Below are 14,393 nucleotides of genomic sequence, written 5' to 3' on the forward strand. Positions count from 1 at the left end.
AGAAAAACTGAACGTCTGGCAGATCTAGCCAAACACTATGAAGCATCTATGGAGGTACAGCTGGGGCTGGCCTATCCATTATACCCAGGGGTTCCACCAAAATACTTTGGCCACCTCATGAGAAGAGAAGACTCCCTGGAAAAGAACCTGATGTTGGGAAAGATTGAGGGCACAAGGAGAAGGGGACGACAGAGGACGAGATGGTTGGACAGTGTTCTCGAAACTACCAGCATGAGTTTGACCAAGCTGCGGGAGGCAGTGGAGGACAGGAGTGCCTGGTGTGCTCTGGTCCATGGGGTCACGAAGAGTCAGACACAACTAAATGACTAAACAACAACAATATCCTTCCATGATTAGCATCAACCCTACTGACTTCGCGTTGAGATGCTTCAATCGCCTTCAGCACATAGGTCTCTGGAGAGCTCCTAGCAAAGCAAAATGGAAACGCACAGCCAAACACCAGCAGGAATGAAGCCGTCCCATCCAGCAGCCGACTTCCTTACTTACCCCATTTAAGCTTCCCAAATCCTTCACCCAGTGCTCATCTTTCTCCTTGTCGTAGTTGATGACGGCATGTTGCTTATCCACACTGCGAGACTGGGGGAAGGAAGGCAGAGTTTTGTTTTAATATTTTATTTTTTATTTTTTTACCAACAACCAAAACACAAACAGTGAAACCCCCCCCCAGGTGTCTGATACATTGGGTATACATAATCAATAATAACATATTCAAATCAACCATATGTACAATTCTATATACCTTTAACACTCCTCCCTCCACAAGGTTTATTTAATTTTTAACATTTTAATTGCCCCAAATTGTTCAAACCTACCCAAATAATTCAGTATCTTCTCAAACCAATCCTCCTCCTTCTCACTGACTTTAAACCCTTTCATTTTATGTATCTTCACAGTTAGATATTTTAAGATTATAATATTTTTCCATTTTTTCCTCCATTGGTTCACCCCTAGCGGAAGGGGGTACATCATCAATTGCATATCATTTTCAGACTGGAAAACAACAGCAGCAAATGCCAATCGTATTCGCTGCATCCATTCTGGACAAAGGGCAAACAAGAGAGCACAGGTAATTTCTGCTCCTGTTGACAATATCCCTAGTCCAGAGTTTTAACACCTCATCTGCATCTGTCTAAGAACAAGGCTACACCAAAACAAATGTCAAAAAGCAGAGCCATGTTACTTAATTGTGTGTTTTAGTGGGACTTCACACTTCACAGCACATAGCAGCCCCCTCGATGCATACAAAGGACTTTGTATAAATTCCTAACATGAGAACTTGCAGCTTCTAATTTGCGCAGGGTAAACATTGACACAATCTGCACCCTGCCGACCCTCTCTAAATAAATGGACAGAAACAGGAAGTTAGTCAAAGCCGCCGTGCATGCTTTCTTCTAATAGGGCACTCCTTGAATGTGCAATTAAAGCTTCGCAGATGCTGAGCAAGTGTTTCTATTTCCCTGCCGCAACCCAGAAGCAGGACCAAGGCCCCACCACCACCACCCAGCAAACTGGCACGATGGGAAAAAATGGATGCAAGGAAGGTTTGTTAGGAATGCAAGAGCCCTGAATACAGGAACATAAGAAGAGCCTGCTGGATCAGGCCAATGGCCCATCTGGTCTGCCAGCATCCTGTTCTCACAACAGCCAAGCAGGTGCCTGTGAAAAGCCTGCAAGGTAGACACAACCACACTCTCCCCACTTGCAATTCCCAGAAACTGGTATTCGGAGCCACGATGCCTCCGACAGTGGAGATAGCCAAAGGAACAGAAGTCGTTAAGTGATGGAGAGCTCTTTTCCATGAACATTATGGGACACTGTCTGCCCTTTAGCCTAGCTATCTGTCTCATCCAGCATGCTGCTACAGTGGCATGGGGCAGGGAAGCACAGGTGTAGGTGCCAACTGTGTCCCTCCAGGCCCCTATTTGGCCAGCATTAGAAATTAGCTACGTGCCAGGCACGTTTTTGTGGCAGGCACAGGTCCAACTGCGACCAAGTGGAGATCTCTGGATGCCAGGCTGGCAACTGGGGAAAACAAAAGTCACCAAGAGGAGGATCTGAATTATTTTCCTTGAAGTTTGAATTTGTTTTATTCTGGACTGTTCTATTTGATGTTTTAATGTGTTGTCAACCGCTTTGACAGTGGTTTTCAACAAGAGTGCCGTGCCACCCTGGGCTGCCTTGAATGATGGTCAGGGGCACTGCGGGCAACACTAGCCCCTGTCCTTCTTTCCTTCCCTCCCTCCTCTGATGCCCTCTCACATCTCTGCCTCCCAAAGGCTTGCACAGCTGTTTACTGCAGCAGCCCTGGCTACAAGCTCCGCAGGCGAATGGAGCCTCTGGGGCTGGCTGGGGGGTGCTACCCAGGCCCCTGTGGGCAGTAAGTGGAGGCACCTCTCTTTGGGGGAAGGGGGTGTAGCTCAGAGACCAGGGGCAGCAGCCGCTGCTGCTGCCCAGAGGACTCCCAAGGGAGGGTGTTCGAAAAGGGGTGAGGGGCTGCCAGCTCTGCAGGCAAGGGGTGACCTATTTTGTTCAAGTTGGTGCCTATGGTGGTAGCAAACTCCACAGTTTAACTATGCGCTGTGTGAAGAAGCCGTTCCTCACCTTTCCTGAACCTCCTGCCACAACAAACAATACAAACAACACGAAGACCAGTATACTAGATAGCACTGCAATTCTTATTGCATGATATACATGATTTAGCACAACAAAAATACAATGCGTACACTTGTAAATATCCTCATGACCACTGCTCCATGTGCATTTTTCTAATCTATGGGTTGTGCTGAAGAAGGTTCCAGCGAAACAGTCAGATTATCCGGGATCACTGTCCTACGTTGTTATTCACTTTCTACTTCAGCACCATGAACGCCTTAAAAAAAGTTTTACCGCTTAGCCCACAGGACAGCATCTATTATTTTGTTTCAACCATAGACTTATTATACTTCTACAGACTTTCCAAGATTGACAGACGTGTCTTCATTTATTTCAAATATACAGTATTACAGAATTTACAAGTGTACACATTGTGTTTTTGTTGTACTAAATCATGTATATCATGCAATAAGAACTGCAGTGCTATCTAGTATACTGGTCTTCGTCTTGCTTGCATTGTTCGTTGTGTCAAGTTTGCAACACAGGAGTTTGTTGTTCTGAACCTCCCGCCATTCAGTTTCACCGGACGGCTGCGAGCTGTAGAATTACGAGAGAGGGAGAGAAACTTCCCTCTGTCCTCTTTCTCTACACACATTTTACACCTTTCTGTAATTGTCGTGAGTTATCTTCACCATCGAAAGAAAGCTACTATCAGCTGAAAAAACTACACCTTGAAGGCAGAAAGTGTGCATTACGGACAGTGGGTGTCAAAACCCTAGAATGTTTCCTGAAGGAGAAGCTGAGGGGAATGTGCCGACATGAATGAATATGATTTTACACTGACTCGTAGCCTTGGTTTCTTGTGCAATTCATAGAAACGGAAGGAGCTGCCTCACACCAGGAAATACTATTTGCCCCTCCAGGCCAGGATCCCTCAGTACTGCGTCCTGGTTCTCAAAGGTCACAGGGAGGTGTCTTTCACATGCTCCACGGTCCTTTAACTGGGGACTTACTTCTGAGTAGGCCTGGTTAGGACTGTGCTGTAAGAGCACTAACACTTGACAAAATATATAAAACCAAATACAAAGCTATCATTTCAAGCCAGCTGGCGCTTCTCAAGAAGGCGCTGCAGTCATTTAGAAATGGATGTGGCATTTGATGAATTGCATCCCCTCCAAAGCTACTGCTTAAAGGGTAAGTTATCTATATTTCATAGGGTAATTAATTGCATGGTATGTGCTATTCCAAACATAAACAAGGAAGCAGAGCAAGGAGGTGGATGTAGCGTCTTAAACTGCTGCAACCTTCCTTGAGACTTTAGAGCAAGAATGACAGGTAATAATTTGAAATAAATGTTTTTTTTTACGTACAATGGCACAGGTCGTTTTTCTGGATGAAAAGTGGGGGGTGGGGACACAGTTCCCTCATGCTCAAAAAAATATACATATTTCTCTATCAGTCAACAGGTTGCCCACTGCAAAAAGTCCCACTTATATCGCTCCTTTTTTCCCTTTGTGCTGTCAATCATGGCTCACGGATAGGATAAAGGCTTAGGGGGCAATTTTATTTATTTATTCATTTCATGCCATGTCATGTCAATTCCATCCCACCTTTTACTCCAAGGTGGTTCACACGGTTCCCCTTCCACCTCCTCATTTAATCCCCCACAACAACCCTGCAAGGTTGGTTAGGCTGAGAGGCAGTGACTGCCCCGAGGTCACTCAGCGAGCACAATGGCCGAGTGGAGGATTTGAACCCTGGTCTTCCAGTCTGATGCCCTAACCAATGATCCTGGGATGCTCCCATACCTGTCAGCTGCAACACAGGTGCCATCAAAGCATCCTAGCGCGTTTGGGTAATTTTAATCTTTGGAATCTTTTAATCTTTAATCTCCGAGGGAAGAGCGTATGCTTAGCATTCCATGCAAAAGGTGCCAGGTTCAATTTCGCCAGGTAGGGCTGGGAAATATTCATTGCCTGGAACTCTGGAGAGCCGCTGCCAGTCAGGGCAGACAATACTAAGCTAGATGGACAAAGTATGAGGACACAGTATAAAGTCAAAGGGACGCGGGTGGCGCTGTGGGTTAAAACACAGAGCCAAGGACTTGCCGATCAGAAGGTCAGCCGTTCGAATCCCCGCGATGGGGTGAGCTCCCGTTGCTCGGTCCCAGCTCCTGCCAACCTAGCAGTTCGAAAGCACGTCAAAGTGCAAGTAGATAAATAGGTACCGCTCTGGTGGGAAGGTAAACGGCGTTTCCGTGCGCTGCTCTGGTTCTCCAAAAGCGGCTTAGTCATGCTGGCCACAAGACCCGGAAGCTGTACAGCGGCTCCCTTGGCCAATAAAGCGAGATGAGCGCCGCAACTCCAGAGTCGGTCACGACTGGACCTAATGGTCAGGGGTCCCTTTACCTTTATAAAGTCCTTACCCGAATACTTAACTTCTGCATCAAAATATTCCTATCCTGCCTTTGGAACAACAGCAAAATCTCCAAGGCAGCATGCCAATTTCAAAATCCAAATAGCCATTAAAACAAATTTGCAAAACAAAAACACAAAAACAGAAGCAGGACATAAAACAACCCATTTGTTAAGCAGCTTCTAACATGCATCTAACCTTCAATTCCTCTTGCAGAATACAAACATCTCCACACACGCACTTTGGGCATTATTATACTCTTGCTAACTGGATCCCTAATAATTGCAAGACATGCAGCTCCATTGGTTTCAATGAGGCTTACACCCTAGTAAGCCTGGTTAGGGTTGCCGCCTACGGCACCTACAGACAATTTGAGGGAGACCTGCCTATCCTCTCCACAGAACTTCTGGTACCTATGACTTGATCTTTTGGCGCAAGCACACAAGCCTGGAACACTGAGTGGACATGTGCGATCTCTGCAAGTCTGGGAGCATTTCCAGATCTAAATACAACACTCAAAGCAGACACCCCACTGCATTTCTGGCACACAAAGAGTGGCAGAATTCAGCCTGCAACAGGCGCTAAGCACCTAACTTAACTCCTCTCCCCCAGGAAAATGCATGCTCAGTTTTCCGCTAAATATTCTAATCACAACCTGAAATTCAGCAATACATGCTTCTTAATCCTCACAAATATTTTAAGTATTTCCAAGCCATAAAGTAGGCACAGAAGGTTTCCTGAAAGATTAAGCTTTTTTCCCCCAACAGCAAAATTTATTTAAATACCCAAGCTTCAAGACTACCACCTTCTCCAGGCTCCATATTTCCCCCAGCGACCTATCTAAATTCATGGGTGAAATCAAAGCAAACAAGGGTTAGGTACAGAATGTGTGCGGAAGAATGATGCTGAGCACCCACTTGCAAATGCTTTGTTTTTTATAGCTACACATGCAGGTTGGCATGCTTGCTTGGATGAATGGAACAGCTATAAAGATGAATGAAGAAGTGCTGAATCGACTGAATGGTGTTAATCCATTCATTCTTATACTGTCCCGTCTTCCAAAGGAGCTCATCAAAGGCCCTTCTTCAACACACACAGAGAATTTATCCTAACAAACCTATGGGGTACATGAGGCTGAATGACAGCAAGCAGCCCAACATCACATAATAAGGGGAGCATCTGAGAGGGGATTTGAACTTGGCTGCCCTCCCCCCCCCCAATTCCAAGTGCAACACTCAAACAACCACATCACGCCAGAAATCACAATTTCTGTACTGTTTCACTGCTGATTCACACAAGGTTTCCCCCAAGGTTTTCTTGCTAGCAGTTTTGATCACTGGGAAAATACCGTATTTTTTGCTCTATAAGACTCACTTTTTCCCTCCTAAAAAGTAAGGGGAAATGTGTGTGCGTCTTATGGAGCGAATGCAGGCTGCGCAGCTATCCCAGAAGCCACAACAGCAAGAGGAATTGCTGCTTTTGCTGCGCAACGATCCCTCTTGTTGTTGTGGCTTCTGAAATTCAGAATATATTTTTTTCTTGTTTTCCTCCTCCAAAAACTAGGTGCGTGTTATGGTCTGGTGCATCTTATAGAGCGAAAAATACGGTAATTAGAAGGCACCCCAAGGGTCAGTATACAGCTGTGTGTAGCTGGTGATATATCACGATGCTGAAAACCAGCTATCGCCCAGCCCCAGTCCTGCTGCACAAAAATCCATGTCTGGTTACACTCTCTGCTTTCCCTGCAGCTTCCTTCGTTTTGAGCTTCCCATATACACACCTGGTTGGCCACCGTGAGAATTGGATGATATGCCATCGGCCTGATCTAGTTGGTTCTTCCTGGTGCTCAGCATAATTTATCCTAATTTATTATTTATTGTATTTATGAATCACCCTTCCTCCAACAGAGCCCAGGGACAGGGTATGAAAAAAGATAAAGAACCAGTGATTTAAACAAATACGGAACTGAAATATTCATAAGAAGAACCGATCTACTTCTGGTTGCCCAGAGATCTACCCATAAATCCTAATCTACCTTTCGCTAATCTAACTCATGAGTTTTACTAAGGTGCCTCAGGCAGATTCCTAGTTAATCAGTCTTACTATTTATCCCCTGCTGAAATACAGGGATAATGTTTAATTATTTATTTTGTAAGAAAATTTATAAATCTCCAGCTCTCTCTCTCTCTCTCTCTCTCTCACACACACACACACACATACATGTATATGTATATATGCATGTATGTACGTATTGTGGTGCTATACAACAAAACCATCAAAATAAAATAAAAGTTAAATAAAATTTAAAAATACAGAGCAAACAGCCACTCCTGGATCAATTCTGTAAAAACTCTCAAAGAAATGAAAAGAAAGAAAAAAACATTTTCAGCCGGTGATAAAATACCAGGATTGTAGGTGCCAAGCTAATTCCAACAGGAACAAATCACTGGTGTCACCATGCTAAAAGTCTTTGTCCGCATAGCAATTGAGCAACTACGAATACCACCAAACTTTGAGCACTCAGATATGCTCTGTACATAGACCCATAACGTTTTCGGTTTTTGGGCACATGCTAAGTTCTACTATTGCATTTGGAGTCTCAAGAAAAATCCGTATTTGAAGCACTCACACTACTTCAACAGTAAAGTCAGGACCCTTAGCAAACTGAAGTTCCCGAGGTCTCCACAACTGTTAAAAAGTGTGTACTACAAGTGTTCTAAATGTATGAGGGGTGTGTGTGTGTGTCCTTGCTCTTTTTCAGAGATGAAACCCAAGTTGTGCTAATTATGAGAACGAAGGCATAATCACTTACCTGGAGCATCAGCTCACAGTCTTCTCTGCCAACAAATATCATCTCCCGAGGGAGCCGGTGGCGAATGCCTGCACTGCTCACCAGAAACCATGACGTCACACTCATTTTGGTGTTTGGCACTTCAACTTTTCACCATCCTAGATGAGAGAGAGAGAAAAAAGTTCCAGGAAAAAAATGTGGACCAACAAAGGCAAACAAACCATGTCAACTGTTAGGAACACAAAAAGCATGACCACTAATTCCTTTACCACAGCATACGAGGGCAGATTTCAAGACCTACTTTGCTTTTTACTAATACGCAAATATCTATCAACTAAAGAGTCAGGAGCTAACAGCATGCATTTAGGATTAAAGCATCCTGAGCCCAGGAATTTGTTCTGGGTACCAAAACCGAACCAAGCTCACAGTCACAAAAACCCGCTCCTGGTTAGATATTTTGATATTGCCATTGTTAAATAACTGGGAGTCAGAAATCCCTGTGGATTTACTTCAAAATCACCCAGAGATGCACCAACAGTACAGATCCTAATGCATCCTTTGCCCACCTCTGGTCCCCCAGGTGCAGGTGTGCATAAATTCGGAGCTGTATTTTGGCAACATTTGGAGATCCAGATATTCCCCAGCCCCATTCTTTGCTGACCAAGACCAGCTCTTCAGGGTTTCAGACCAGGGAGTTTCCCAACCTGGAAATGCTCGAGAAGGAACCTGGGACTTTCTGTGGGCAAAGCAAATGTTCAACCACTGAGCCAGGGAGCCTCCCAACTGGTAGTTCACAGAGTTATTATAAAAGGGAAATGGAGAAAATATCCACCCAAAGCCAACCAGGAAGACAAGCAAAGGTTTGGTTAGGTTTGCTGAATTTACAAACCACTTCCCACAACAAAAAGTCCTGAAAAGCAAGACTTTTTACAGCAAGAATAAAAAGCATATTAAAAACACAGAACAAAAATATCCACTCACTGGTGATGTCCGATTGCCGAGGAAAACAAAAACAGACTTTGCCTGGTGCTGAAACATGGCAAAGTTGGCACCAGGAGGGCCTCTCCAAGGAGAGTATCAGTGGTGGGCAGAAATGGCCCCTTCTTTCATCACCATCCTCAGAGGTGACACATGAAAAAGGGCTTCCGGTGACAATCTCAAAGCCCAGGAAGTTCAGTATGAGCCAAAGCTCACCAGACATCAAGCCTGGAATCATGCTTAAAGCACTTGAGCTTGGGTCTCAAACACCTTATAGCAGTAGTTTTCAACCAGTGTGCCTTGAATGATGGTCAGGGATGCCGTGGGCAACACTGGCCTCTGTCCTTCATTCCTTCCCTCCCTCCTCTGATGCCCTCTTGCATCTCTGCCTCCCAAAGGCTTGCACAGCTGTTTGTTGCTTCAGCCCTGGCTACAAGCTCCGCAGGCGAATGGTACCTTCCCAGGCCCCTGTGGGGCAATATGAGGAGGCACCTCTCTTTGGGGCAGGGGGAGCAGCTCAGAGACCAGGGCAGCAGCTCTGGCTGCCCAGAGGACTCCCAAGGAGAAGAGAGGAGGCCGAGCCTTTCTCTTGGTGAGCTGAACTTTCAGTGCTAGGAGGATTTACATGCACAAAGCATTCAAGAAGCTCAACACAAAAGGAGAAAGGAGGCAAGGAAAACACAGAATGTTCACAGAATTCCATACACAACATCCACACACGGAAACAGGCAGAGCAGGTCATACGGAACAAGCCAGTCTATGTCAAGAAGTCTCTGGGATAGATTAGAGTTGAGTGCCTTCCTTCCTGGTTACCACCTGTGCCTCACCTGGAAGGCCCACCTGATGCTCTAGGGAAGTACAGAGAGGCATTTCAAGTTTTGACCTATAACCTGATCCTACACCTTTAACAGCAGACTGACACACAGGAATTCAGCACTCTTCCCACTCCTTATCTCCACACCTGTGGTTAGAGCAAGGATGGAGCACCTGTAATCTCCAGGTGCTGTTGTTGGGCTGCAAGTCCTACCAGCCCCAGCCAGCACAGCCAACAGGTAGGGGTAATGGGAGCTGTAGTCTGATCTCTGGAGGGCCAACCCATCTCATTCTCGGTGAAGTCTGTTGGACTGACTGGAGGGAGCTGGGCTCAAACCCCCACTCAGTCATGGAGCTCATTAGGTGACCTGGAGTTGTCACTAGCTCTTAGCCTAACCTATGACCTGGGGAAAGGCCGTGGCTCAGTGGCTGAGCATCTGCTTTGCATCCGGAAGGTTGAAGGTTCAATCCCTGGAATCTCCAGGTAGGAATGGTCTCAGTCTGAAACCCCAGAGAGCTGGCGGCAGTGTGGGACCAGTGTGGACCAGTGTTCTGACTCACTATAAATCAGCCTCCAGTGTTCCAGCTTATAAATGATGGCTCAGCTGGTAGAGCATGAGACTCCTCTTAATCTCCATGTTGGGCAAAAGATTCCTGCGTTGCAGAGGGTTGGACTAGATGATCCTCATGGTCCCTTCAGATTCTATGACTGGGGGAAGAGAGACCCTGTGTGCTGTCCTGAGCAACTTGGGGTGCAGAGTTCAAGGCTTAAAATAAACCCCATTTGTTTATTTCAAAGCACTTACAAACTGCGGAATATTCAAAACCTCTAAGTACGCACAAAACTCCAAACATACGAAAGCAATTTTTAAAATGTCATAAAAACAGAGATGAAAGACAGACATCTGGTCCAATCTTATGGGTCAGGGAAAAGCAAATATATATTTTATGTGCAAGACGTCCAAAGCAATTGACGGGTGATGCTTATTTTAAAAGGTAATAAATAGATGTTTCTGTGTGTTAGGCTGCTGTGAAAGTGGGGGGGTGGGGAAATAAGTGTCAAGCCTATTATGTTCCAACTTCCTAGTTTTTAATAAATCCCCCCTGTAAGAGGTGGAGCAGGAAATTTAACATATCAAGGGAAAAGGCTGCCTTGCCACTGAGCTGATAGAGGAAGGAAGGTTCTCCTGCATGGAAGATTTCACTTGTAAATTTGCTCCCTTTGCACCTCACTTAATTCAAAGCAGCTCCCCTCCCATGCCTCCATCTGCATACCATGCAATGTTTGATGACTAAAATAAGTACACTTTTGAATAAGTACTCTTGTTCGTAGGCTATCCAGCTATTGCTGTCTTAAGGTGCTGGATCTACCTGCTAACATCCCCTCCTGTTAGGTGGATTCCCAAGACACTACCTATCAAGGGCTGAAGTGAACTAAATTGTTGCACCTGCAGAACAGGACTTTCACACCCCACACTGTTGCAAAATCACAGGTAACCACCAGAGCAAATTTATGGGACACAAAGGAGAGAGAGAGAAGGGGGCCATCCTGTTGCACAAGGACAAATGCTTGCACTGATGCAAGGTTAGCCTTAGCACTACATTTTCACAGAAATGTAGAGTTGGAAGGGACACCTAGCCTAACCCTTACAATGCTGGATTTTTCATGCAACTGTAAGTGCTTTGAACATTCACAAAGCACTATGAGAAAGCTAAGTATGAACCTAAGAATCTGCCTAATGCCACTGGTCCATCTAACTCACTGTCTAAATTGACTGGCAGGGTCTCTCCCAGCCTCACCTGAAGATGCCAGGGATGGGTCCTGGGTCCTTCGGCATGCCAATCAGATGCACTGCCCCTGAGCTATATAGCCCTTTCCCAGGAAACTGCTGAAACCCAGGCCTCACACTTTCCTCCTTTTGACGCTGCATTTTCCCACTCCCTCTTCCAGTGCATGCTAGGAGCTGCAGGGGCATGTTGGCATCTGTTGCTAGGAGGAAGGGAATAAACACTCTGGGCAAGAGCCCCCATTGGCCCACAAAAGCAGACACAAGTCAGAGCAGCGACTGAAGCCTGCAACTCTATTCTCTCCCCCCCCCCAACGTTTTTCATTTTTCTTTTGCTCCTCGGCTGTAGCTTTAATCAGCTCGCCCTAACCCTTAGCAGCAGATTCTGCCACAACTAATGCTTATTATGGACATTTTGCCAGCAGGAGGGGAAGATTTAAAGGAAAACACACAAGCCAGGCCCACAGATCGAGCCCACCATAAGCCACCTGATTGGGTTTTTCGTTTTCTTTTTGTTGCAGGCTTTAAAAAAAGAAGAGGAGAAATGAGGAGGAGGAGGAAGGGGTGAGAAGAGGAAAGGGGTTACTAAATGAAGCGCGTGCTTGGGGGAAAAGCATTACAGTACATGAGAAGGAGAACGAGAGGAGCCAGCACACATAACAAGCAAGAGGGAGAAAAACCAGCTCAAAAAGATGGTTAGCATTTGGGCTGCCTGGTGCTACCAGATGCCAGTTCAACTGGCTGAGCCAGGCAATTCCTCCCAGATCTTGCCACCATTACAAAGCGACTGCCAGCAGCTATCCACACCCAAGGAAAGGATTGCGGGGGGGGGGGGATCCGAAGCTTCGCCACCAGCCCTACCCCAGGTGCAACAATAAAGCCGCCAGCCAGCCAGCCAGCCGGATAAATCTGTCTCTCTTTCGAGGGGTGGGGGAGCACTCAAACCTCCAGGGGGTTGTGGATAGATAAGTCGACTGGAGGGACCCCTTCGTCTCTTTGTTTAGGAAGAAGTCTGGGGCTGCGGCAGGAATCCAAGCTGGCGAGCGGTGTGAATCCCTGGGAAGGGGGGGTATTATTTTGGTAGGAAGCTAGAAGGGAGCAGCAGAATCCGGGAGGAGGAAGAGGAAACCTCCAGCTCTATGGATCCCTCGCCGCCAGTCCCTACCCAAAGTGGCCTTCTGCTCTTTTATATACCTCTCTCGTCGTTGAGAGATAAAGGCAACCTCCTACCTGCCACGCTGGATGCACTGACATTCCCCCCCCCCCATTATCCAACAGCTGAGACCCCCCCCCCAAGGCTCCGGGGACCCCATTTGGGAGAGGTCTTGGCCACAATCCACCCACAAGCTCCTCGCTTGGCCTTCCTTTCCCTTACCTGGGCTGGGCTCTGTACTTGCGGCACCAGCGGCCATCTCTCAATGACACCTCCCCCATCTGAGACGCTCCCCCTCCTCTGTCCCCATAGATGCACCCGCTCCCATTCAAAATCTGGCCTTAGCAGCAGCAGCAGCAGCAGCAAGCCCACCTCCTTTTGTGTCTGAGGAAGATGGGGAGGGAGGGCCTGGCCAAGCTCCACCAATTCTATACACCCCCCTCAAAATAATAATAATAATAATCACCTTCCAAGAGGTCTGCTCTCCATCCCCACCTCCTCTCCCCAGCCCCGATCCTGCAGCAGAGGGAAGCGCGCCTTTCCCTCCTCCTCCTCCTCCTCCTGTGCAGTCCCCGCATGCCCGGCTCTCCAACCCCGCAGACAGGCAGGCCCTTGACCCGGCCGGGCTGGCAAGGCGCATCGCAACGCGGCCAGGTGCTCCCTGCGCCTCCGGAGGCCGCAGGCCAAAGCCCAGCAGGCGCGATCAGCTGTTTCCTGTCTGCGGGGCGGACCTGCGCGCCGGCCTGCCCGCCTTCCCCGAGGGTGGGCTCCGCCTGCCCCGACCACCACCGCCACCCCTAACACGGCGCAGCCTTACCCGGCGTGGCGGCCCCCGGCTCTCCGCCCTCCAGCGCTGCGCCAGGTGCGGGGCGCCCGATCCAAGCCCCAGGGCGCACCGTCAGCCTCCCCTAGCCTCTCCGGATCCGGCGCTGCTGGGCTTCTGCCATGGCCGCGCACCGAGGGATCGTCCTTTCTCTCGCCCCGGGGAGGAGGACACAAGGAGCGCCGACGCCGACGCCTGCGCTCACTTGCACAGCAGGTTCCAGACGTCAGGAGGCGGCTCTTCGCTTCCCTCGCCCTCCTACTCTCTCTCTCCCTTCCCTCCACCCCTCCCGGTACTCCCAGCCCAGCCCTACCCTTCCCTCTCGGGCTGCCTCCTCCGACAGCCAAGCCGCCAGGTTAGATCAGGTGACGCCGTCGAGGCTTCTCCGTGGCACAAGCGTCGTGCGCGCCCGTGCGCCCTCGGCGGCTTGGCGCGGGTGGCGGCGGCGGCGGCGGCTTCCCCGTCTCTCCCTCTCCCTCCCTCGGCTGGTGAGGAGTTTGGTTGCGACGGCAGGGCGGGCGGAGCGGAGCCGAGCGGAGCCCTAAGCGGCGAGACGAGAAGCTGGGGGAGAGAAGAGAGGTGCCATTTCTTGCTTTCCAGGAGTGCCAACTTGAATAAAATATTATTCTGCCCCCCCCCCGCGCATAATCAACCACATGTCACCGCACTCCCACACTATTTGAATGGCAATAGGCCTGGCCATTAACTTTGGGGGAGCCCAGCCCCTCAAACATTTTTTTGGGTAGGGTGAGCGCAAAGGGACCTCGGCCCCTAGTCGTTGGCTCCCATCTATCTATCAATCAATCAATCATCTATCATCTATCTATCTATCTATCTCTATCTATCTATCTATATCTATCTATCTATCTATCTATCTATCTATCTATCTATCATCTATCTATCTATCTATCTATCTATCATCTATCTATCTATCTATCTATCTATCTATCATAGGTGCCAGGGCTCTGGGTACCCACAAAATTCCCCGTGAAGGGGTCAAGTTGGCACTCTATCTATCTA

General features: G+C 47.9%; 1 protein-coding gene across 9 annotated transcripts in view; it reads right to left on the minus strand.

Annotated features, from left to right (window-relative positions):
• CEP170B (centrosomal protein 170B) overlaps positions 1 to 13,844 on the minus strand; it is an 85,509-nt gene extending 71,665 nt beyond the window's left edge. For 2 of the 9 annotated variants that reach the window (XM_083609887.1, XM_083609883.1), the window contains exons 1-3: positions 13,368 to 13,657; positions 7,841 to 7,977; positions 508 to 597 (exon numbers count right to left, since the gene is read on the minus strand). In XM_083609887.1, coding sequence (XP_083466013.1) covers positions 508 to 597; positions 7,841 to 7,945 — 195 coding nt within the window. In that variant the 5' untranslated portion in view covers positions 7,946 to 7,977; positions 13,368 to 13,657. Of the gene's footprint in view, positions 1 to 507; positions 598 to 7,840; positions 7,978 to 9,490; positions 9,641 to 12,772; positions 12,792 to 13,016; positions 13,238 to 13,367 lie in introns of those variants that run through there. The other 7 variants (XM_083609888.1, XM_083609885.1, XM_083609886.1 and 4 more) reach the window with 6 other exon arrangements.
• Positions 13,845 to 14,393: the final 549 nt, after the last annotated feature.

This window comes from Podarcis filfolensis, assembly GCF_964270895.1.
Source record: "Podarcis filfolensis genome assembly, chromosome: 1".
Lineage (NCBI taxonomy): Eukaryota > Metazoa > Chordata > Lepidosauria > Squamata > Lacertidae > Podarcis > Podarcis filfolensis.